We start from the raw sequence: 25,310 nt of genomic DNA on the forward strand, positions 1-25,310 counted from the left end.
CATTTCTCACAAATTAGACGCATGAGAAACCATTCACAAATTACCCGTCAAGTGGGTAATAGATTTTTCACCTCTCTCCTACACGTAATTGATTTCATGGGTTTTGGAGAAATCTTGTGTAAAATCCTGTAATGTATTTTCATTTTTCTACCATTCAAATGTATCCAAACAGTGTAAATGTCATATTTACTTGTAACATATTGTCATGTAATAGATTTTCTGGTATCCAAACGACTCCTAAAACTTTGAAACTTTTATTTTGAGATGATAAAGTTGGGGTTTTTGTTTAAGGGAGAGGTTTGTATACGACACCGTCCTTTATACGGTAGAAGTAAGACATACTTTTGAATTTTATTTTATTTTTATTTAAAATTTAAAATTTAAAAAATGATACAGATTAAGCCGATCTTTTATTAAAAGCCATTCTGATCGGGCGTTCTATTCCCCATACCTTTAAAGAAAGCCACATTTTTTAAAAAGCTGGTACTCGGTAATAACAGCCGAGAACCCGGGGCATTTTTGTACTTTGTATCTGGGTTGAAGAACCTTTGCTATTTCCCTCTTTTTCGCATTCCAAATTCAACCCTAGTTTCTCAACGGCTACTTTCTACGTCTCTCTCCCCTCTCTTGTTTGGCACATAAAACATTCTCTCTCTCTCTAACTGGAGTCCTCTAAAGAGATGCAAGCTCTCCAGCGTGAGTCATGGCAGCTCTCCATACACGCAAAAGCCAACAACTTCCACCTGAAATTCAAAATTTTAAGGGTGCTTAGTAGCCGTAGAAATGACGGTACCCAACCTGCCCTCACCCGATTCTCCTTTCGTGTGAAACTGAGGGCGATGTATCTCAAGCTGCGGGGCAAAATGGGAAATCTGTTCTTCTGGCGCAGGCTCCCTGAAAGTCTCTCTAGAGAGAGAAGCAGCAGGGCAAAGCCCAAGAAAGATGAAGCATCAAATAGTGGGCGAAATGAAAGAGTCCCTTGCTTGTCTTTCAGAGAGGTATGAGATTTAACACCCAAAAGAGAGAAAGATGAAAATATGGGTCTCTAAAAAATTTAACTCGTCAATTCTTTCACTTAGTTTTGGGCTTATTTCTGTCGAATTTAATAGAAATTTAAATGAACTTTCTTAAATTTTCTTATATTCCTGTTAATTAGTGAATTTTCCTGTGAGATTATTTTTAGGTTATTTTACAGAGAATTTCCAGGTATTTCCGATTCCATAGAAGTAAAGTGGGTGCTCTGGTGGTATCACTTCTCCTTTCCCTGCTAACATATGCGGTATGGATTTTTTCCTCCTTTTTTTCTTTTTTTTTTTTTAATTTTTTTTTTTTTAATCTATTTTAACAAAAATTATTTTCATGTCTTCTTATGGAGTAAATGATCTCTCTCTCATAAAGTGGTAGAATTTTTAGTATATTGTCCCATGGAAATCACCTACCCTTTTCATGTAGGAAAAGGCCCACCACTAGCGATCACCAATCCAGGTTTTAGATGTACATTATTGTTATAAAAGCATATATGCATGTTAGGGATAATATATTATGGATATGCGTATTAGGGAAAGTACATATCATTGACCATGTATATAGAATGGTAGGTGCAGTATCTTGTATGTATGGTTAGGCAAGAAGATATTGTTGACACTAATGATACACCTAATCTTACAATAAATACAAGATGATTCATCTACCCTTCCATGTACATTCTCAATAATATATATACTTTCCATGACATACACATTTATAATGTACATTTTTTATAACAATCATCATCATCATCATTATTGAAGCCTTTTCCTAACTAATTGCGATCGGTTATCATGATAAGTTTTGGCACAGCTTTATGTTGGCTATCTGTCTAACGTAAACAAACCCCTTTCCCCAAGTATGGGACGGGTTAAAGAAAATTTTAAGATCCGCACCCTTTTTTTAACAATAATGAATCAAATGGTAATTAACGGAATAGTTAATGTTTGACCCTCAGGTAGGCATGTGCATATTGATCGAGGACCTAGTGCAAGAACATCTCTTAGTGTGCCTAACAAATAAGAAAATGATATGTTTATCCTTTATGGACTTGTGCTACTTTATAGGATTTAGTTCTCTCTTAGAGGCCTAGTTCTTTTGTTTGATGAACCCATATGTGACAGGGCCTCTAGACTTTGACTAATCTTAGGCAGGAGGCAAGTCTGGTATAGCCCGTGGTGTGTGAGGCTCAGATCTTACCACTTCATATGCACATGTGATGAGTGGCTAGAATGTGACATTAAACATGTCCAGGCTGCACATGTGACTTGATTATAACTCTCAACTTAAAATTCATGTATGATCGTGGTTAGAGACCATGGGTATGCTAGAGACAGGCAACCTCATTACCAAGGGGCTCATGAATTTGAATTAAAAAAAGCATGTAACTCTAAGGGTTATGTCGGAAATTGAGACATTTTAGGCTCTTTCATTCAAGATATCCAATTATTATGCGCATGAACATATTAGTTAATAATATCATGGCATTGACATAAACAATTATACATAGATAAAAATTCTAAATAAAAAATTTACTAAGTATTTAGTGGCCTAATTAATCCTAATGGGAGTTTTAATAGCTAGGTGACAACTTGTCAAAACTCCCGATGCGTTTAAGGTGAATAGGGATGGGAGTTACAATTTGGATTTCAATGGTCCGACCTGCCAGATATGAACCACTTACCTAAGGATGATCTCAGGGCAATCCACTACAATTTGAGATCCAAATTGTAACTCCCATCTTTATTTACTTTATACGGCATTGGAAGTTTTGACAAGCTTTCACCTAGCTATTAAAACTCCTACTAGGATTAATTAGGCTGCTAAAGACCTAGTAAAATTTATATCTATGCATAACTCTTTCCATTTCAATGCCATGATATTATTAAACAATATGTTTATTTCCATAATAGTTAGATATCTTGAATAAAAGGGCCTAAAATGCTACAATTTCCAACAGGTTCTATATAAACAACAGGCCCAGAACATTGAGGGGGCATATGGTGTAGTTAAGGTGTAATTGTGTTAAATGGGGACATAACCCTTGTTCATTTTATTGTCCCTTGGTTGTGTGTGTTGGTGCAAGTGAAAGGCTCACAAGTCAAGGCCTCCTAAGCAACCGGACTTACAAGTCAAGGCCAGCCATTGCCCCTTGACAAATCTCTCCCATTTCCAAGACATGACTAGTCCTACGGTTACTGAATATGTGACTCAAGATGGGAAGCAACTTGAACCGTTTGACCAATTGGGTGATTGATTGTTGCCTTAGAGAAAGGAGCTGAAGCACTCAATACACGGCTTAATGGATTGGTGGTGACTCATGAGAAGCAAATTAATGCTTGGAAACCTGCATGGGGAACCTTGATGTTATTGGAGCTGCCCTCACCAACATCTTTAAGGAGAAACTTAAGACACTGAGCCTTAGCCTTGTGAACAGGGATCTAGTAGCTCACCTAGTGTGCTTAAACGGCCTAGACTTAATGTGCATGAGCCCAAGCCGTGAGAAGAATTAAAGAGTGCCAAGGAGACAGAGAACTTCCTTTCGGATATGAAACGGGGTACTTTGAAGCAGTCTTGCTAGAGAGTAAGATCGAGTGACCTCACCATTCTGTACCTCATCAGAGATGCAAAGCTTCAGTGGACAACACACACCAATCATGAGGCAAAACCTCCTGTTGATGGGTGGGAGGACCTCAAAAGGGTGTTAAAAGGAACAATTCCTACTGGCTATGTCATCTGGACAGCGAGAGAAGCCTTAACAAAGCTCAGGCACTCAGCCACGATACTTGAGTATATCAAGCAGTTTTAAAGCTTAATGTTGGATATGAAAAATATATTTGAGGATGAGCCCTTCAAATTCCATAGTTGTCATGTAGTCTTGAGATTTAGTTGAGCTTGACTATTAGCGGTTTCCTCTATGGAGGATTAATGTCAAGATAAAAGGCAAAAATAGAGGAAAGAAAGGTGGACTAACTAGAAGTAACAAAGCTTTGGTGTGGTCCAAGGGGGGTCTTGTAGCAAGTCTAAAGAGGGATTTCTCAGTCTGTTTCATATGCAAAGGTCCCAACTGAGCCAATGATTGCCCTCATAGGAAATCTCTCAATGTTGTCCATAAGGTGTAAGAAGACAGTTCAAGGTGACTCTCTAACTCTTTGCTATGCAGAAGGTGAAAAGAGAGTTGCCTACTTAGAGTGGCCTTGTTTGACACTGAATGTATATGAAGGCCACCTTAAATGATGGAAAGCAGTGTTACCCTGGCAAAGCTTCTGGGGCCTTGTGTCCTGTGTCAACATACATTGATACTTTGACACGTGTTAGCATACTATAGACACTTATATCGTACATGTCGTCTATTGTTTCATGTGCCTAGTATGTGTCAACACTTCCATTGAAAGTGTTGGCTGTAAAAACACAGTGTGTCCTTTTCTTTTCAAGGTAACCCAACAAGATTTGAACCTGGGTTGCTAAATGAGATAAAGTCTCATCTATCACTCAGGCTACCCAGTACTGTTGTATACATACCTTTTTTTTATAAGAACTAGATTCTAGAGTTCCTTTTTATTCTAGAAAAAGAGGTTATATACATGTTGACCGTAAATAAGATAGTCTACCATGCCAACCATGGAATGATGGAACTTCCTCCTTTTATTTAATAAAAAATTCTCCAGGGACAGATTTAATTCTCGGATTAATTGTTGTCTAATATGACCACTGTACTAACCTATCCCATGGATGACAATGTTACTAAAGCAACACTCGAAGGTGTATACCCCAAAATCAAGAAGTGGAATGGAAGTAAGGAAATTGAAATGAATCTTGTTTTATGACCCAATGGTGGTGGAGGACAATACAAAAGGAGAGTAAAGAATGGACAAATTTGTTAAGTTAGTATGTCAAGGAAAGAGAAAGTTAATAAGAAGAGGTCAAGGAGGTGTTATAGTTTGGCAGCAGAAATGGACAGGTGATAGGGACTTAAAAATTTAGTATAGGATGTGAAAAGGTCACAAATACTAACAACAAAGTAGTGGAGTTGGTTACTGGATCATGATATAACACCATTTGGTCCATTCCTTGTATGAGTTATCTGCAGAAGCATTCTTATAGCCCAAACCGGAAAGATGAGGCTCTGTGGAAACCAATAAATGACAGAGCACTCTCAGTTTAATCTTTATCTCTCTTCCATGCTCAAGCAAGATGGCCATAATCCAATATTGCTATGGTACGGAAACTGTCCATCCCTCACAAAGTTCAAGCTTTCTTATGAATTTATTCTACATTAGGGAAAGAGTGAGATCCCCAAGAGAGAGTTATCTCAATAGATTCTGATTAAGATCATGTGGCCTTTCTGCCAGGTAATGGTAATTTCTTCTATAGAACATGTAGAACTGACACTTGAAGTGGGCATGTATTTTGTAGCCACTGAAGGTTGGGAATCCAAGAGTTTTATGAATGAACCTTATTAGTGAAATTTGCCACTATATTCATTACCTCAACATCCCACACAAATGTTCAATTAAAAGTGCCTCTTCTACAATCAACTAGGAAAATGATGGCCTCTTTACTATAGGAAATTTATAGAAATAAATAGACGAGTATTTGACTGTAAGGTGTTAGATGTTGAAAATATCATAGAAAAATTAGGGGAATACTTACAGATTGGGCTTTTTTATAAGAAAGGAATGCTGGAGAGTGCCCCTAAATGACTTGTTATATAATGTAGGACAAGTGGCAAGAATGTCAAGAAGGAAGATACAGGGTGATATTGTCAAAAAAAAGGAAAGATACATAGGGTGAAAAAATGGGTTCTGCCATCAATGAGAAAAATCAAAATTAATTTTACGTTAAAATGAAAACCCTTTCCTTTTGGGGATGGAAGGACTCTTAAGAGATAATGAGGGTGCTATCAAATTTACCTATGTTGGAAGCAGAGTTGAGAGCTACACTATAGAGTTTAAGGCTCATGGAGAATTTGTATCACGACATCATCATCGAAGGAGACTCCTTTGAATGTGCAAAGGTGATAAGGCTATATACCTTGGCAGGGAGAGGAACATCACCTGTGTAGATTCTGAACTTTGGATAAACCTAGTTGCATTTTTGTTCTAGGAATTGGGTTATATTGTAAATACTGTTTTAATGAATGATATAATAACACGTTTAACATTCAAAACAAAAAGAAAAGTTGTTCGGGATCAAGTTTGTTAAGAAAACACTTTTGAGATCAAGCACTAGCACAGGCATCACTCCAAACAAGTTCTACCAACAGATTAGGCTCACTAAACTCAAGTGCTAATCAAGCACTCAAAATCCACATTCATGCAATGTATACTCTTTATACATAAGGAAACGTGCTTGCGTTTGAATTGTTAGTAGCTAATATTTTGCATCGCTACATCTCGAGTTCAATTCTTACTACTGAACTACACACACAAACAACACACACCACAAAAAAAAAAAAAAAAAGAAAAAAAAAAAATCTATATAGAAGCTCGCACTATGTAACATCTTAAAGTTTGTTCAAGGAACTCTGAAAGCTTGCAAGCAAGAGCGTTTCAACTGCTAAATTACTTATGATCAATGGCCGACCACTTGGGGTATTTATCGAGTCACCGCATCATCATCATCATCATTATCTTAAACTCTTTTTGTTTTGGTTTGCAGATGACATATCCTACTGTCCTCCAAAGCCTATGTAGCCTAGCTCTTCTAATTGTTCTCATGGTCTGGTCTCAAATAAATCAACGGCTGAGAACCATTCTTTCAAAGTGTTGATTGTGTAGCCTAGCTCTTCTAATTGTTCTCATGGTCTGGTCTCAAATAAATCAATGGCTGAGAACCATTCTTTCAGAGTGTTGATTGTGTAGCCTAGCTCTTCTAATTGTTCTCATGGTCTGGTCTCAAATAAATCAGCGGCTGAGAACCATTCTTTCAAAGTGTTGATTGTGTGGCCTTGGGATCAACTTTGCCCTATTTAGAAACACAGGTTTTGAGGGGCTATTATTGTATCATAAAAACTTGGCACTCTATTATTCTCAGAAGCCAAGAATAATAAAAAAAGAAAAGATAATTTTTAATCAGCATTTAAAATGTTATGTTGTTATTTGGCTGGATCATTTTCTCTTGAATGATATCATGGTATATCATTTTATCATTTTCTCTTGAAAGTGTGCCAGATCTTATTGATTATTTTGTAGCATATTATTTTAAAATATAAAGGATGGGGTTTCAGTGCATCTGCGGAGAACACCTATCAAACGGAGGCTCCTTTAAAATCCTTCTTAGAAATGGATTTAGGACCTAATATTATAAAGATTGATAATCTTGACCATCACAATAGTGAATTTGAATATTTAAAAATAGATTCTTTCGAAGTTAAAAATTTATAAAAATGCGCCTAGAAATCAATCATTTAACAATTAACATTTCACTTACTTATCAAATCACACTTAAACGACTACTTTTAACTCATGTTTGGTATCAATTGATGGGTTTTTGAAATTACATCAAAATGAATTGGTGAGATATTGATTATTTGATCTGTGAGGTACTTTCAGATATATTTTTTAAAATTTTTTGTTTTTGGAACATTTCACTGTTCATAGTATTTCTTTGCAGATCATCAAATATGTATATTTTTTTAGATGCAAAATTGTGACTCTATAGTGTAAATGCATCTAGAGTGACTTAAGATGTATTTGAAATCCTAAATTCATCTATCAGATACATATTTTGAAGGGGACACATTTGAGTAAAATCTCACTTAAAACTTTTCCTAGATATAAAAAAACACACAAACGTACATGCACACACACATACACCTACATAAAAATTGAGGCCAAACAATTGACTCAAGAATGATTTTTGAAGTTTGTTTCATTTTATACTCATCACTATATACATTGTACATTGTACGTGCTTTGCAAGTGTAACTGAAAAATTAATTTTTAAAAAATTTGAAAGTCACTTTTTATATTTTTGTAGACATAATACGCTGTTATAATTATGGACAATATACAAAAATTATTTTTAATTAATAAACTTATTTATTATTAATTTATTATAATAAATTTGGTATTATATGACAATATATTATATTTTGATATGGACCCGGTTTCTATCCTGCCAAGCCCGTATATGTAGAAATGCGGGAATATTAATAAATCTATTTTTGAGATGGATTTTTGGACTTAATTTTAAGGATATGTAATCTCTAGCATGGAGATTATGAATATGAAAAAATAAGTAAATTTTAAAAACTAAAAATAATAATTACACTAAGAAAACATTTGGACTATTAGTTTCCATTGTTTTTAGATGAAACACCTACTTGCATCCACCTTTAACATGAATGCTTCGCACTTTTTTGATCGTATATGTAGTAATACGGTCCAGCCCGCATGAGACAATTTTCTTTTTGATATTGGTGGTCAACAAAAATACATCCAATGAATCAACTATTCATCGTCCAATGTTCAAACCCTAAGAATTCATATATGTAAGCACAACTATCAAAAGAAGCACAATAATGGCTCTAGAAAACTGGATCAGCGGATTTGAAATAATATAAGAAGGAGAAAGTTTATATAAGGATGCTACCTTATAAGGTAGAACTACGGATGCCCCTCAAAAATCCATCAGAAAAGGTAATTTTAATGTTGAAAAACCCCTTGATTGATCATCTCGACATCGAGATGTATGACTATGAAAAATAAAAAGATTTTAAGAATAAAAAATAGTGCATTTTACAACATATTATCTACACCATCCATTTTCAAGATTTTCATATGTTTATAGATCTACTTACTTTTAACCATTTTTGAAATTTAAAATTTTATAATTAGGTATAAAAATAGATTTTGAGATAATCCTAAAAACATTTTACATCAAAATTATATACCATGATAAACTTTGAAGGTGCACCTTACCTCTACACCTACATATGCATCTGTATAAAAACTGCGCCCCTATGAGAATAAATATATATATTAATATTATGGAATAAAAAATAGCAAAAATGAGTGAGAACAATGGCAAGAAAATTAAACACAAATAATTTTGCAATAAATACAATTATATCTAAATATTATGGACATTTAATTAAGCTAAACCATGAAGTATAAAGCTAAGCCAAAAACCAAGAGAGAACATACCTCAAATACAGAAAAATAAAAAAAGATTATGAGAACTAAGAAGGGTGGATAAGGTTTTTATAGGTTTTGAGAAAGGGAGAGGAGGTCAACAACCTCCTCCTCTCTCTTACTCACATATACCCCTCTTTCTCCCAATGGCCGGCAACGGGCCTGGCCAGCCCGGGCCTTAGCCCAGCCCTATTCCCTCGAGGGCTAGCCTAAGCTCGGCCTGGCCCAGAATGAAGGCATGTCTTGGCCTTGCCCAGGCCCGGTCCTCAGGCCACCATTTGTGGCCCAAACGGGGCCACCCAGCCCATTGGCACCCCTACCTCTCCCCATGTGTATTCCGTTCTTAATGATGGATATCTCAAAATATAGTCGTCTATGCCTATCTCTAAATCATCTCCTCTTTTGCTTGTCCTAAAAATCTCTCTTGTATAAATCTTTCTCCATCTCTTGTATAAAAATGCAATCCACCCCGTATGAAACAATTTCCTATTTGAAAAGCACCAACCTCACTATCTTTCAGGAGATCGTGACCTGCAAAATTTTGAATTCAAAATCCATTTCCAAATAAATTTTGAAAGGGTTGACTCAATGTAATAGATGCGTCTAAACCTACCCAAATTCAGTTCATCATTGTGTGGTAGTACGCTCTCTACGTGGTCCATTATAATCAATAAATCATGCTTCTGTTCATTGTTTATGGATTGATCCAGCACGTGTATTGTATGCAGTCTTCCAAGTATTCCACTTTTAGCCATGTTTATTGTGTGTTCAAAACCTTCTTGCCTTAAATATGCATACCAGAGAGAGATAGGGGTAGACTCGAACCAGGTCAAGATATGAGTCCAAAAATTGAAATTGGTGGGTCGGATTCAGGACCAAATCCTGAATCCAAACACAATTTGGGTCCGGGTTTGGATCCAGGTCCATCGAATCTGGATTCGATAATATTTTATAGGTCCATATTTATGAAATATGTTTAAATTTAATTTTATATATATATATATATATATATATATATATATATATATATATATATATATATATATTAATTTTTTAGATCGAGTCTGAGCCCCACATTATATTTTTTGATCCAAGTCTGGGTCTAGTGAATTTGGGTCCGATTCCCATATCATATTTTCAAGTCGGGGTGGACCTGGACACGACTCGACCTGTTGCCACCCTTAGAGAGAGATACATGGACATGTTGTGTTTTTTTTGTGGCATAATGTCATTTATAAAGCCCTAGAGAGAGAGAGAGATGTTGTTATGTGTTCTTTTTGTGGCATAATATCCTTTATACATCAGGTTTAAAACTCGAAAGTTTATCAGACATTGAAGACCAGATTTATAGACATTCGCAAAATCTAAATGGTGATCTTAAGTGGCTTCCTAAGTTTCAAGGGGATAAAATATGCCTTATATCTTTTACCCAAAGGACGAAATGTATAGTGTACTCTTGCAGAAGCACAATATATGCACTCGTGGACGAATGAACGACGGTGGCCAATGCGATGGGAGATAAATTGAAAGAGTAAGAGAGGAAGGTGATCTCCCTTAGGAATGTGAAGCAAATTTTAACGGTGTAGCGATGAAATCTCATAGAAATGAAAGGGAAAATTCAGTGGTGAAATTTTTTGTGAGCTGGCCGACTTATGTTTAAGGTTTTCAAGGACTTGATAATCGATCCATGCCAGGGATTTTATACTTCTGCCGGAGTATACTGCTCATTTGCACAGTCAAGTAAAACCCACTATAGAAGTAATTTTAGGACACTAAAAAAAATCATGAATTGAACTCTCTATGTGCTAAAAAGAAAAAATGTTTCAAGATTGAACAAGGGGAGATCTAAGCATCGAAAAACTCAAAATTCAAATTTTTTGTTGAAAAACATCGTCTAGTGATTCTTAGGTGGTTCCAAAGCAGAGTGTGCGCCTGCGGTGGCATAGTATATATACCCCCATACACATGTTCGCTCATTCGAAATCATTTTTTATTTCGTATTCGTGAATTTGGACCTCCAAAATAGTGAACATCTTATGATTTCTGTAGAATTTAGATGAATAGTGCAAAAAAGTATAAAATACAATGTTTTGTTATGCTACTTCTGGAGCATATGCTTAATGTACTTAATATTTTTTAATACTTAATAGTTAATACCCTTATCTTATAATGTAATAACTTTTTATTTAGGGGTATTTAAATAAGGGTGTGGTTTGTATAAGGTTGCAACTTTAAACAATCCAATTAAGGCACACCACCAAAAGTTTATCATAACATATAATTTTAGCGTAAACAATTCTTAAAATTATCTGAAAATCTATTTTCATCTCTAATTATAAAATTTTAAGCTCCAAAAATGGTTAAAATCAAGTAGAGTTATAAACATATGAAAATCTTAAAAATGGTCTAGATAATATATTGTAATATGCATTATTTCTAAGACTCAAAATATTTTTGTTTCTTTTTTCTTCTTATTCATACATCTTGATGTCGAGATGATCAATTAGATGAATTTTCAATATCAAAACAACCATTTCCGATGGATTTTTTAGGTGCATCTTTAATTATACATTTTAAGGTTGCAACTGTATATAAACCTTTTCCTTTAAATAATTGGGAAAAGTTTTTATACTTCTCCTGCAGCATGGAAGATCTATGCTTTCCTTACCATCTAGCCGTTCAACTTTGATCATGTGAGCCACTCATTTGTTGATCCTAGATCCGATGCCTCATAGTATTTTATTTTTAATGTTTTTAATACAAATTATATGAATATGAAATCTGGTACGTGCTATCTTTTCATTGGGGTACACCTATAAAAAATATTAAAAATAATTTTTTGATAATATAATGATCAAAATATCCCTTAAAGTTTCAAGGGTATTTTGGTCATTTTATTATATTGAGTTTTTTTTTTTTGGATTGGATGCCCAAATTTTGACATCAAAATATAAAAAAACTAAAAAAAAAATAGTGTAGAGACGTGACATTGTGGTTGGGGCAATCTTAGCCCTCAATTTAGAATGGACGGTTGGATAAGGGGAAGCATATAAGTTTTATGTTGTAAGGGAAGCATATAAAGCTTGCTCTAAATAATTAGTCAATAAAAAAGTATAAATTCTCAATAGAAACAAAAACATTATAATAGACAATGGCATCACCGACATGATGTGTGACATCACCCACATGGAACATTAATTATTCTTTAACCCAGTTTCTATGCGACAATCCCGCATATGTAAAAATGCGGGCCTCTTAATAAATCTATTTTTGAGAGGGATTTGAGACTTAATTTTTAAATACATATATTCTCTAACATGGAGATCATGAATATGAATAAATAAATAAATTTTAAAAACTAGAAATAATAATTCTAGTAAGAAAACATTTGGATCATTAGTTTCCATTGGTTTTAGATGGAACACTTACTTGCATCCATCTTTAAGATGGATGCTTTACAGTTTCTAGACCGTATATGTAGAAATGCGATCCAGCCTGCATGAAAGAATTTTCTATTATTTTTTGAATCACTATAAAATGCAACTAGTTTTTTATAAAAATATCCATTATCCCCCTCCTAATAACCAAAAATGTTCTTCTTGAAAAATTTTGTATTACAAATCAAGGATATTTAAATGTCCAAAAATATTGTGTGCATTAAATAAATACTCCATGTGTATGGAGTAGCCTAACAAAACCTTAAAATAAATTACTTTTTGTATCGTTTACTCTACAAATATGAGATGACACATACTAACCAAAGTCTAACCCCATCTAGATGTGTCCAAAATTAATGAAGATAGAAAGTGGGTTCAATCAATGTCCAAAATTAATGAAGACAGAAAGTGAGCAATGTCCAAAATTAATGAAGATAGAAAGTGGGTTCAATCAAATTGCAGTTTATGAGAAACCAGTTAAAAGTCCTTTTCCATAACCAATATTCCTAATTGTCTTGGATTCGTGTAAAAAAAAAACCTTTAGAAAATAAGTGGAGAATAGGAAAAAGAGTTTTTGAAGGATTTTAGGAAGAAGAACAATCAATAACAATAAAAAAAGATAAACAAAAGAAAAGAAGATAATTAGGAGGCCAGGCCTATTGGCTCGGCTCCTAGAGTTGGGCATGGATAAGGCGAAAATGTTTTGAGGGTCTCCTTTTCATCGATCTTTGATTTTTGCCTAAACCAAAGATTAACTTGAATTGAAAGGGAACTTTCATCTACCTAGGGTTTTCCCCTCAACTTGGAGGAATTTTCTTCTCCTGAGGATCTGAAATTTGCACATATCACCAAGGGTATCTAGGATTTAGGGGTAGAGTTTTAGAGAACTTATGAATTCCAGTGTTTTGGTCTACAGAGCTTCGATTTTGCACACCAGAAACTGTATTTTAATCACACTTTTCAAACCTAATAACTGCCTCCCCCATGCTCTTCTTTGTATTGATTTTGAAGGAATGAGTCATGGTTCTCTCCATTATTTATGGATCGATCCAGCACGTGAATTGCACGCATTCTTTGAAGTGTTCCATTTTCAGTCATGTTTGTTGTGTGTTCAAATCCTTGTTGCCTAAAATATGCATGAGAGAAAGAGAGAAAGATTATGTTGTGTTTTTTTAATTTGTTTTCAAGATGCCTAAAATATGACAAGAGAGAGAGAGATTTGCATCATTCATTTGAATTTTAAACACAAGACCATACAAAGAGTGCGATAATAAGGAGAGAGAGAGAAAATTACTATATAAAAATGGAAATACATATGATAAGATCATTTACTTTTAATACAAGAAGTTCATGGGTATTACTGACCATTAGACGCGAAATCAAGTAGTTGGGGATGTATAACTGATTCGGCACAAAGTTTAAATTAAAATTTCTTGATTATCGTAGATGTATTTCAATTTGTTGGATTTCACATCAAAGGGCTAAGAATAGTTGTGCTTGTGCCAAATGTGAATGGTGTCACGTTATACAATATATATATCTATGGATTTTAACTATGATCCAATTGGTTGTTTTGGAATGAAAAATAAGAGAAAAATACAAAAAACAATTTGAAAATGTGGATTATCTTAAAATTTTAAACTACTTCATCGAAACTAACTGGTCCAACTACATTTAAAAAAATAAAAGAAAAAAAAGAAACTAATTGGTCTTACGTGACGAAGTTGGTCAAACATGATCAGTTTTCAACTAAACACACACTTTACTTTTTGTTACTTTGGATGAGACTAGCAAAGGCACTATCAGTATTGAGCCGATCAGCCCCGCCGGATACAATCTTCATATTGTTTGAATACATGATCATTCAAAGTAAGTATGAGAGAGAGAGAGAAAGAGAGAGAGATTTGAATATAATCTTATACAAGGAGTGTAAGTGTAGATAACGCGTTCTTAGTTATGTCTAGCGTCTTTTACCAACTAAAATGTCGGCTTGTATTCAAAGTTTGAATTTGAACCAACCCCCAAATTCAATGAATAATGCAATAAATTTCACAACACGAGAACAATGCTTAAATCGCATTCCATTTTCTCAAATTTCGGCGCCATGTTTATGTAAACGGGCGATTCTTTTATTCAAAATTTTCATTTAACTCATTTATTACTCAAAATTAAGAAAAATTGTTTCATACGACGAGAATCGCATTTCTACTTATGCAGTGCTCAAGGTACAAAGAATCAATCTCAAAGATGGATGCAAATAGGTGGTTAATCTAAAAATAATTGAAACTAACAATCCAAATGTTTTTTTTATAAAATTATTATTTTTAAATTTATCTATTTATTCATATTCATGATCTCCAAATAACTTTTTCTCTATTCGTCAGAATGATTATTAAAATAACACAATTTCTATGAATGCTATGACTAGGAAATTCGCCTAGTAAACATTTGCATCCCCAAACATGTGCAACAATTTCCATGAATCCTTTTTCGGAATCGAAGATTGGTGATCTCAAAGTTAGGAATCGTTTCTCCCAAGTTTTTATTATTTAAATTTCTTAAGAATAAAATGCGCCTAATATGGAAGGAGATACAAAACAATTTTATCAGGATTGAGCTGGCCACTTAACTAATGGGGGATCCAGTCTAATCAATTGGTTTAACCCCAAGTTAAACCAATTGGGCCTATAAAAGGAAAGAAGAACACGAATAATAATAAGAGACAAAAAAACCTAAGAACACGAATAATAATAAGAGACAAAAAAACCTATTCCCATAACAATGCATAAAAGGTGTGGTTTGTATAGAGGCTCTAAACAATAAAAAAAAGAGCACACTTTCAAATAGTGTCGAGAAATATGGTTTCAATACTGAAAATCTTTATGACAGCCTTAAAAATATATTTTAGTAATTAATTGTAAAATTTGAAGCTTAAAAAAATGTGGATCGAGCAGATTTACAAAAACTTGAAAATCTTGAAAATTGACGATCCAAAAATGTATTACACTATGCACTATTTCCAAATCTTGAAATCCATTTTTTTTCTCATATTCATGTATCTTAATTTGATGATATTTGGGCTTAAAAAACAACTGCTTCTAGTGAAATTTTTGAGGTGGGCTCTAATTTGATTGTTTAGAGCCTTGACTCTATATAAACTTTTTCTATACATAAAATATAATCCCAAAACTTTGTCTATGGAGTCTAACTTATCAAAACTAACCTAATTGATCGGATAAACTCATAAAATATTAATTTTGACTGGTTTTTCATTGAACCTAGTTCTTATTATAAACGTCTACGATTTCATTGAACTCAATTTTTCAACGAAGGCACCGGCCAGCAGTCCAACTGATCGAGCCGAGCAATCTACTTCATCATAAAAATATAGAATAGAACCAGCATTTTAATAACCAAAAAATGCAAATTAATATAAAAATACACCATATACGATAACCGTACGTATGTTTGGATGTATAATACGTGCTGAAATGATTACTCAATGATTGACAAACGCTTCTCGCGAGATCCTTTTAAATTCCTCGGTGAAAAAACAGGCAAATGTAAAAGTAATAAAGAAGCATAGCTTTTGCCACTGTAGTTTTTGAATAATCCACCCAAATTTTTAAAGGGAAAAGAGACGAAATATTTTACATTTATTCTTTTATTGCTTCAATTTGAAAAGACCTGTCAAAAAACATTGATATGATATTTGGAACGGTTAAAAACGGGTGAAATGTTAAATAATTAATCCTTTAATTGTATTTTGGTAAGGACACGATTTCTATGAGTCCATGTGGTGATTTAGTCCTTTAATTGTATTTTGACAAGGACACCATTTTTTTGAGTTTATATAGAAACGAGTCACCTCTTAAAAATTTATTTTTGAGATGGATTTTTAGATTTAATTTTTAAGGATATGTAATCTCTAATATGGAAATCATAAACATAATAAATAAATAAATTTTAAAAATTAAAAATAATAATTCTATTAAGAAAACATTTGGACCATTAGTTTAATTTGTTTTTAGATGGGGCACTTATTTGCATCCATCTTTAAAATGGATGCCTTATACCTTGGGACTGCATATTGTAGAAATGCAGTCTTACCCACATCAAACACTTTTCCTTTCGATATTTTGTTTTTATTCTATCTAGGGTTTTTAAAACTGACCAAATTTAGCTTAGGAATTGCCAAACGAGTTCGAATTAGATAGGTGGACGATCCACATCTATTTGAAGCATTTCCTCACCAAAATCATTAGATACTATTTCTTTTAAACCAATTTTCACTGAATTAGCCAGTCCAAACTAGTATGACACAAGGAAAAAGTTTATATAAGTGTGAGGTTCCAAATAATCAAATTAAGGAGCACCTAAAAAATTTTATTAGAAGATGTTTGTTTTGATGCCCAAATGTCCTCAGATTGATCATTTCGACCTCAATAAATATGTACATGAAAAAAAAAATAGATTTCAAGTTTTGAAAATAGTACATCTTATAATACATTTTTGGATTGTCAATTTTCAAGATTTTCAAGTTTTTATAGGCCTGCTCGATTTGCACTATTTTTTAAGCTTTAAATTTTATAACTAGAAAAATATTTTTTTTAAAGTTATTAGAAAGATTTTCAGTATTGAAACCATATTTCTCGATATTATTTGAACGTGTGCTTTACTTTGATTGTTTAGAGCTTCAACATTATACAAACCGCACCCTTTAAACAACATAAAAAAACCATGTGTCTTAAAACATGATTCATCAACTTTTATAGGTGATTTGGGTCTTCTCCCCCGATACTAATGTCAATTTTTCTTAACTAATTCAGCCTATTCATATCGCATATCCGACCCAATTCTGAGTTTTGAAACATGGTCTCAAGAGAACTATTTCCAGATTTTGAAAAAGGGTGGAGACACGGTTTTTATGAGTCCATGTAGAAATGAATCACCTCTTAAAAATATATTTTTTAGATAGATTTTTGGACGTAATTTTTAAGGATATGTAATATCTAATATAGAGATCATGAATATGGAAAAAAAATAATAATAATTGAAAACTAAAAATAATAATTCTATTAAAAAATATTTCGACAGTTAGTTTTAATTATTTTTAAATAAAACACCTATTTGTATCCATTTTAAAAGTTGGATGCTTTATCCTTGAGACCGCATAATGTAGAAATATGGTATAGTCCGAGTGAAATAATTTTCCTTTTGTTTTTTTACAAAAATAAAAATAAAAAAAGTGTTTTTTTTGGGTGGATTACTAAACAGGAGTGGTGGAATCATCCTACGTAAGAACTACAGAGCGAGCGGCTGAATAGGTCCGGGCCCACAGGAGGACAGAAATTCCATAAAGACCGTCCGATGTCCCCCCTGGCGAGGATCGGACGTTGGATGAGTGGTCAAAAGCGATAATAATCCTCACCTTTGACTGCATTCCAACTACTTTTTTTAAAGAAATCGATCTTTGACTGGACTGCCACTTCACATTAAGTTTTTAAAATTGATTCCTATAATAACCCTGCCAAGTGCTTAATTCTCGATATCGACCCACCGCTTATCCTCTGTTGGCTCCGGAAAAATGACTGAAACACCCTCGGAGCTCGTTAATTTGCACTGATGTACAGTATCAATCTTCCTCAACTAAATTTTGCCTAAGAATACAGTACTGGTGTCCAAAATCCTATATGACGGTTTGAAAATTTATTTTCAACCCTTATTATAATGTTTAAAATTTTAAAAATAATTCAATCTATAAGCATTTGAAACAGTTAAAAATAAACAATGTAGATAACTTGTTCGAATATACATTATTTTTAGGCTGAAAAAATCTTTTTTACTTCATATATATATATATATATATATATCTCGAGGTCGAGATGATCAAAATAGAGTGTTTTTCAGCATCGAAATACACTTTTTTCGGGGATTTTAAAGTGCATTGCTTCAATAGTATAAGATTGACATCTTATATAAAATTTTTTTTTTAGTTGTTGGTTTTTTTCTTTCTAAATTTTGTGAAAGTTTTTTCTCTCTGTTATAGAGTCATCCTATGTGAGTATTTCTTTTTCTTTCCTCCTAATTTATTGAGGGCATTTGAGTGAGTACCCAATCGTTTTGGTTGACACAAGAAATGAGTACAAAATGTAGTTATAACTTGTTAAGAAATAAAAGTAGCATGAACATAAAAACAAATAGTATGAAAAAATTTCATGTATATATCCCTACTATATGACTCATTCAAAGCTCTAAGTGTAAAGGGGAAAGTTCCCATCTTCCATTCACAAGACTCTCCCTCTTATTCTTTAGGAGTTGTGAGTATATGAAACGCTACTTGAGCACATAGAGTAAATAACATTTTTCTATGTGCACAATATATACGAGGTTAAATAGCATTCCTCCCTCCACACATCGAATTTTTGTTTACAAAATACTTCGGACGTCGCAAATCTCCATGATTTCAAAATTCAATTTATAGTATTGATTGAAGTTTAAACCTTAAAAATAAATAAATATTGTAGATATGTTGATACTTATTTATTAATATGAAATGGACAATTTAGATAATGTGGTACGACATATAATATTTTTAAAAACTTAAAATCCTAATTCTTTTTTCACAACCACATAATCAAGACCAACAATATGATTGATTTGAATGTTGTTCAATAGTTTTTAACGAATTTTGAACGGAGGCTTTACTTATTTTGAAAACTACTACAACCCTATCAAAACATTTTCCTTGATAAATTTTCCAAACTAGCTGCATGTCAATAGGGGTAGTCTGGTCATTTCCTCAACATTTAGGGATGATTTGGTCAATTTAGAAAAAGACAAGGGTTTCCTCGAGTCACGAGCTCTCATTCCCGCGAGTCCCAAGAAGATTGAGGGGCATTTCCGTTACTTCACACAAACCTGCGGGGTATTTACGTCAGTTTTTCCAAAGCTATAAATGGCGAGAACCTCACCTTTAATCGCAGTCTGATCGTTTTCGGAAGAGCTTTGACTGTGGTGTTTCCGCACTCTCTCTCTCTCTCTCTCTCTACTATACATTTGCCCTAAAAGCTACCTCAATCTGAGTCTTTTTCTATTGCATTTGACCGCAAGCATTTTCCGTGAAGCTTTCAGAGATCAGAAAGAGTACGTCTTCTAGTTCTTCTTTCCTTTTACTGGAAGCTGAGGCTTTAAGCTTTCGAAACGGCGATCTGTGGAGCTTTTGGCGATCGATTTGAGGTAATAAGGGTTTTACAGGGTTTGGATCAGTTAAGCTGGTTTACTGAGTTTTCTGAGGTTGTTTTGGTGGGTTTTGGTGTGGATTTGGGGGTTTTATGAGGGGATTTGGGTGGATTCTGAGGATCGTTGAGTTTGTTATCTCTGGGGTTTGGGATTTGCATGCAGTTGGAACTTTAGGGTTTTGTTGGATATTCATGGATATTGGCTAATTTATGGAAGTTTTAGGTGATTTGTACTTTGAAAATAGGTGACTTTTGCCTCTGAATCACAAAAGTTAGAACTTTCTGGGTTTGAAAGATTTTTCTGGTATATTGATCTTTTTTGGTTTGTAAATGTTTGTTCACAGGTGGAATTCCGGGTTTTGACTGAGGAATTGATGTGGATTCTGTCAATTCTTAGTTATTCTTACCTGAATATTCGTTATTGTTCATAATTTATGTGTATTCAATGAATTATGATGCATATTTTGCTCCGATTCTCTAAATATGGAATCTTTTATTCTTAATGATCCGGTGCTTTAAAGGCTTTTTTTTTTTTTGACCTTTGGTGCGTAGGTATATTTATTGGAAATCTTAAGGAATTTAGTTTGGGTACCTTGAAATTTGAGAGAATTTCTTATTTTTAGCACATTGATTGAATTGTATTTATGATTTCTTTATGAGTATAAGTCAATCTGAAGATTTTATATGTGTTTTTGAGTAATTACGTACGTTTGGGGTCAATTCCTGAAGATTGCTGATGAATTTATGGAATCCATGGTATTTTAAAGTTAACAAAGATTTTTCCGTGTTGTTTCTCGGAATTTCTCAAATATTTAGTTTCAAGTTATTTTCTATTATATTTGAGATGATAAATGGAAGTGCAAACACTGTTTTGAGCAATCACATTTTATAAAGTTAATGGCTTTTGAATTATCACTGCTCCTTGAATGATCACTTCATGTAATTTGTAATGAAGAGTATCAGGCTTTTAAGCGACTTTCTGAGTTAATTGTGAATATTTCATTGATTTTTTGTGTGTGTGTGTGTGTGTGTGTGTGTGAATTGAAGCTTTAATTAATGAATCTATGCTAAATTAAAAGTGTTGGTGATTTAAGTAATTTTCTAATTCTTTATTGAGGGCCTTCTTGTGGATGTTATGAGAGAATTCTCAGCTCTATAAGGAAAATATACTGTTATTTTTGTTGCCATTCAGATCGTGGTTGGTTTATTCATCAATGCGCTTTAGAATGGGCTAATACGCATTCATAATCCTTTCAGGGTCTAATTTTGTGTTTTCTTTTTTGCTTACGGGTCATAAAGGATTTGTATTATTCTTGACTTCTTACCCTTTTCATATTGACCCCTGGACCATATTTTATCTTTTTTTATTTATTTCAGTCTATCTAGATAGAATATTGAAATTTCCTAAATTAGTTAAATACAGTCTTGATCATTTTTGTGATGTTATGAAATAATTGATGATTATGTACAAAATGCGGAATTCCTGGTCTAATATTCCAAATCTTTTAGTTGCCTTCAGATAACTGATATCCTGCTTTGCTCCATTCTCTTTTCATAGGGAACCTCGGAAGATCTACACACTACCAACCAAATTCGAGCATTCTTGGAGAAAGAAATCCCAAACCTAGCTGAAAGATGGGATGCTTTACAGTCTCAAGAAACAAGAAGAAGAAGTCCGAACAATCCCTTTGCAGTAAGTCCATAAATTATGTCTATGAGAACACGCCAACAACTCTTCCTGAACCACAAACCCAAACAAGATCACTTCAATCTGCTCCTCCAAGCTTTAGAAATCGGGGTAAACCAGTCATGCAACAAGTTAGCCGACCAAGTTATAGTAGAACAAGAACGCTCTCTGCCCCTTCAAGTTTGAGCATTGCAGAGAGAGATGCGCTCTCTGCTATGGATTTCAAGGAACAAGAAGATGATAATAAGCTTAGAGGAGCTGGAAAGGACCAGAAATTGTTGAACCCACATCCCCTTCCTCTTCCTTCTCTACAAAGAGGTTCGTCCTCTGTATTTAAGTACACAGGGAGCTTCAAATCCTTGAATTCGAGTGGACCCATTTCAGTTTCTGGGCCGTTGCCTCTTCCACCATTGGGGAACTTGAGGAGTTTTTCGTATGAGGAGATTGCAGCTGCTTGCCATCATTTCTCACCCGAGCGTTGTGTATCGGAAGGGTTATCTTCAACTGTTTATAGAGCTTCATTCAAGGATGAGTTTACAGGTTCTCCAATGCTTGAAGCCACCGTCACTCGCTTGCTTCCCTCTACACAGGTAGCCTTTCAACTAGTCTTGAAATATAGTGTTCTATGAGCTTTTTTCTTCAAACCCAGCTGACCTTATCTTCCGCCCTCCCCCCTCCTCCTCCCCACCAAAAAAAAAAAGCTGGAAATCAGAAAATGGACAGAGGATCCTAATGTTTAGGAAAATGTATATTTTTCCTTTACATTAAAAAATTTGGATATATTTGTCATGTTTCCTTTTTTTCCCCCTTTTTTCACGTGGGTTGAACTAGGTGAATTCTTACTCCTTAATGACTTCGAAATAACAGGGTTTAAAGGAATTCGCAAGCGAGATGGTGAAAATTGCATCTCTGCAACATCCTCAGCTGTGTAAACTGATTGGGTTTTATGCGAAGGAAGGGTCTGAACAGAGGATGCTAGTGTACGAGAGGCTTTTCCATGGAAGCTTGGATCGATTGCTTTATGGAAGGTCCGATGGGCCTCCAATAGATTGGTGCACTAGGATGCGTGTGGCTCTCTGTGCTGCTCAGGGTCTTGCTTTTTTACACGAGGAAGGACCCTTTCAGGTATTTTAACTGTCTCAATCTCTCTCGCTATGCCTAGGATTCTTATTTAATTATTGGGGAAAAAAAAGACTGCCTGCATTATGAGTGTCTCAAAACCATGTTTAAGTCCTAAATTTATGCTTTGACTTTAACCTGGCTCTGGAAAATTAGATATTTGGTTATTGTTATTTTAAAGAGCAACGATCCAATGCAATGGTTGGATCATAATATAATGCGACAACACTTCTAGAAATCCATGTTTGTGGTATTTGCATGACTTCAAATTTTGCACACACACTCTCTTCATCTAAATAATCAATCCCTCTCCAAAAAAAAGGTCAATTTGAACCCTAGATATGGTCAAAATGAGTCCCTTCCAAAAACTAATCTAGACCATTCATTTTGTGAATTTCAAGATCTTAGCCTTTATAAACTCAAAATCATTTTTTCTTTTTTTAGCATGGTTCATCTAATGAAAATAAAGCCATCCAAAAAAAATTGGAAATGAAAAAATTATTTTAAGGTCTAGATCTAAGCGTCTCACCAAAATGAACAGCCTATGTTAATTGGGCCAAAAAAATATTTTTTAGGTAGTGTATTCAATTTTTTTTTTTTTTTTTTGTGATTGTTCATTAGAATGAAAAGAGTGTATATTTCAAATTTTGGATCAAACAAATGGGCATAAGATGATGTTTTAAAGTTGTATTATATTACTATACAACGGTTGCATGAAATCATTGCTCTATTTTAAAAGTACATTATTAACAGTGACAATGAAAGTGAAATCACCCAATTTGCAGATTCTGTTTTCAGTAGTTACTACTGTTTTTAGGCATGTTAAAGCACAAACACAGAGCGTTTGTCAACTAAAATGAAATATTTTAAGTTTCTGGGGAATTCCGGAGTATAAGTAAGTTGAGTGCAAATGAACACAAGATTTTGTATGTTATCGGGGTTTACAGAACTTTTCCCCCTTCTTTGGCATGAACAGGCTATGTACACCGAATTCAAGACGGCAAACATACAGATAGACAAGGATTTCAGTGCAAAGCTTTCAGGTTATGGATGCGCAAGTTATAACCCTGAAGTGGAGTTCTCAAATGCCTCTTCCATGGTAAACTCTTCTCTCTGGCTTTTTTGTTCACTAGATTCCGGTTGTAGTATGAGAATCTAGCACATGTGTATGTACCCGTATGTACCCGTGCGTACATAGAGAGAGAGACAGAGGGTTGAAATTTGGACAAACTAAATGCGGAGAGTGATGCTTCAAATTTGCAGTCACAGAGATATTCATTTCTTTTTTAAACCCACTCCCATTGTACGCAGGTCCAGGCCATGTCAAACCTTTCCCCCGAGACAGTTGAGCGTGGGCTCCTCACCCCAAAGAGCAACGTCTACAGCTTCGGGGTCGTTCTCCTTGAGCTCCTCACCGGCCACCAAAACCTTGACCCCCGCCATCCCAAAGAGGAACGCAATCTCGTCAAATGGGCTCGCCGTTACTTAGCTGACTCATGCCGCCTCTCTCTCATAATGGACCCAAAACTCAAAGGTCGGTTCCCTTCGAAAGCAGCCGACATAGTCGCCTCTTTATCTCTAAAATGCCTCCAAAAGGATCCATCAGAGAGGCCAACGATGCGAGCCTTAGTTGAAACTCTTAAATCCATTCAAGAAATGAAGTACTCGAGTCGATTTCCCTTGCAAGAACCAGGTGTCACTTCCAGTATAGGGCGGCAAGAGCCAATTCTGGCACCTGCGTTGGGTGGCAGGCCCCCCATTGTGAAATCACCAAGCTTTAATGGCCCAGTGATGCCGTTTTTCCGATCCCGATCACCGGAAAACGGGGTTTTTGGGTCAGTTTCACCAGAAAATGGGGTTCCCCGATCAATATCGCCGGAAAATGCAGGCTTCCGGTCCGTTTCACCGAGTTCAAGGATGAGGGGAAGGCACTCAGCTTTGCCCCCAAGGTCTTGTTCATCGACAATTTCGCCGGAAAGAGGTGAGGGCAGGCCCCGGGACAGGAGGCTTTTGGCCCTGTAATTGTATTTTTTTTTTTTGGGTCATCGATTTTTTCGGGTTTTATTTTCATGGGATCTCCTTGCTTAGGAGAGAGTGTGGCGCAGGGGGCGATGCGTGTAGATATGAGAGGAGAGAGAGATGCAAGTTTTGATGGATTCATCAGTTTTCCCTTGCTTCTCTTTTGGTTTGTACAGGGAGGAGGGAGAATGCCGGGTTGAAAGCTTGTAAGTTTTTCTATTAAAACAGTATTATATATATGTGGATGCCTTATTTTACTCGGTTCTTGCATTTTGAAAAGTGGTCAAAATTAGGGTTTGAAAATTAATCGTTGACTGATTTTAGCTATTGGTGAATCAGTTTTGATCTTAGTTTTTGAAATTGGACAATTTTTTTATAATATATTTTATATTTTTGTATTATCAATTGGAAAAAGTTTATATAAAGTTGCAACCTTATATGTAGAGCTAGGTATGCACCTCAAAAATCCATCGGAAAAGGTAGTTTTAATGTTAAAAAAGCCTTTGATTGATCATCTCGATATCGAGATGTATGATCATGAAAAATAAAACGATTTTAAGCCTTAGAAATAGTGCATTTTACAACATATTATCTACATTGTTCATTTTCACTATTTTCATATGTTTATAGATCTATTTGATTT

General features: G+C 34.5%; 2 protein-coding genes across 2 annotated transcripts; both read left to right on the top strand.

The window, feature by feature from the left end:
- The first annotated feature begins 596 nt into the window (after positions 1 to 596).
- LOC110007081 (uncharacterized) lies at positions 597 to 7,106 on the top strand. The gene is made up of 3 exons (XM_020666036.2): positions 597 to 998; positions 1,184 to 1,279; positions 6,688 to 7,106. The coding sequence occupies exons 1-3, from the start codon at positions 681 to 683 to the stop codon at positions 6,796 to 6,798; spliced, it is 525 nt and encodes a 174-aa protein (XP_020521695.2). The 5' UTR covers positions 597 to 680; the 3' UTR covers positions 6,799 to 7,106.
- A 12,479-nt stretch (positions 7,107 to 19,585) lies between these two features.
- Positions 19,586 to 24,924, top strand: ATSIK (Protein kinase superfamily protein). The gene is made up of 5 exons (XM_006842412.4): positions 19,586 to 19,840; positions 21,401 to 22,119; positions 22,397 to 22,654; positions 23,625 to 23,747; positions 23,960 to 24,924. Exons 2-5 carry the CDS (start codon positions 21,478 to 21,480, stop codon positions 24,668 to 24,670), a joined length of 1,734 nt encoding a protein of 577 aa, XP_006842475.1. The 5' UTR covers positions 19,586 to 19,840; positions 21,401 to 21,477; the 3' UTR covers positions 24,671 to 24,924.
- Positions 24,925 to 25,310: the final 386 nt, after the last annotated feature.

Source organism: Amborella trichopoda, chromosome 8, assembly GCF_054954075.1.
Source record: "Amborella trichopoda isolate Santa Cruz 75 chromosome 8, AtrichopodaSantaCruz75HAP2 v2.0, whole genome shotgun sequence".
Taxonomy (NCBI): domain Eukaryota; kingdom Viridiplantae; phylum Streptophyta; class Magnoliopsida; order Amborellales; family Amborellaceae; genus Amborella; species Amborella trichopoda.

Bases quoted from the DNA above. Each gene is read 5' to 3' on its own strand.
- LOC110007081 (XM_020666036.2), top strand. From the start codon at position 681: ATGCAAGCTCTCCAGCGTGAGTCATGGCAGCTCTCCATACACGCAAAA. The intron at 999-1,183 runs GTATGAGATTTA...GATTATTTTTAG, and splicing joins CTTGCTTGTCTTTCAGAGAG to GTTATTTTACAGAGAATTTC. The intron at 1,280-6,687 runs GTATGGATTTTT...TTTGGTTTGCAG, and splicing joins TTTCCCTGCTAACATATGCG to ATGACATATCCTACTGTCCT.
- ATSIK (XM_006842412.4), top strand. From the start codon at position 21,478: ATGGGATGCTTTACAGTCTCAAGAAACAAGAAGAAGAAGTCCGAACAA. The intron at 22,120-22,396 runs GTAGCCTTTCAA...TCGAAATAACAG, and splicing joins GCTTGCTTCCCTCTACACAG to GGTTTAAAGGAATTCGCAAG. The intron at 23,748-23,959 runs GTAAACTCTTCT...CATTGTACGCAG, and splicing joins TCTCAAATGCCTCTTCCATG to GTCCAGGCCATGTCAAACCT.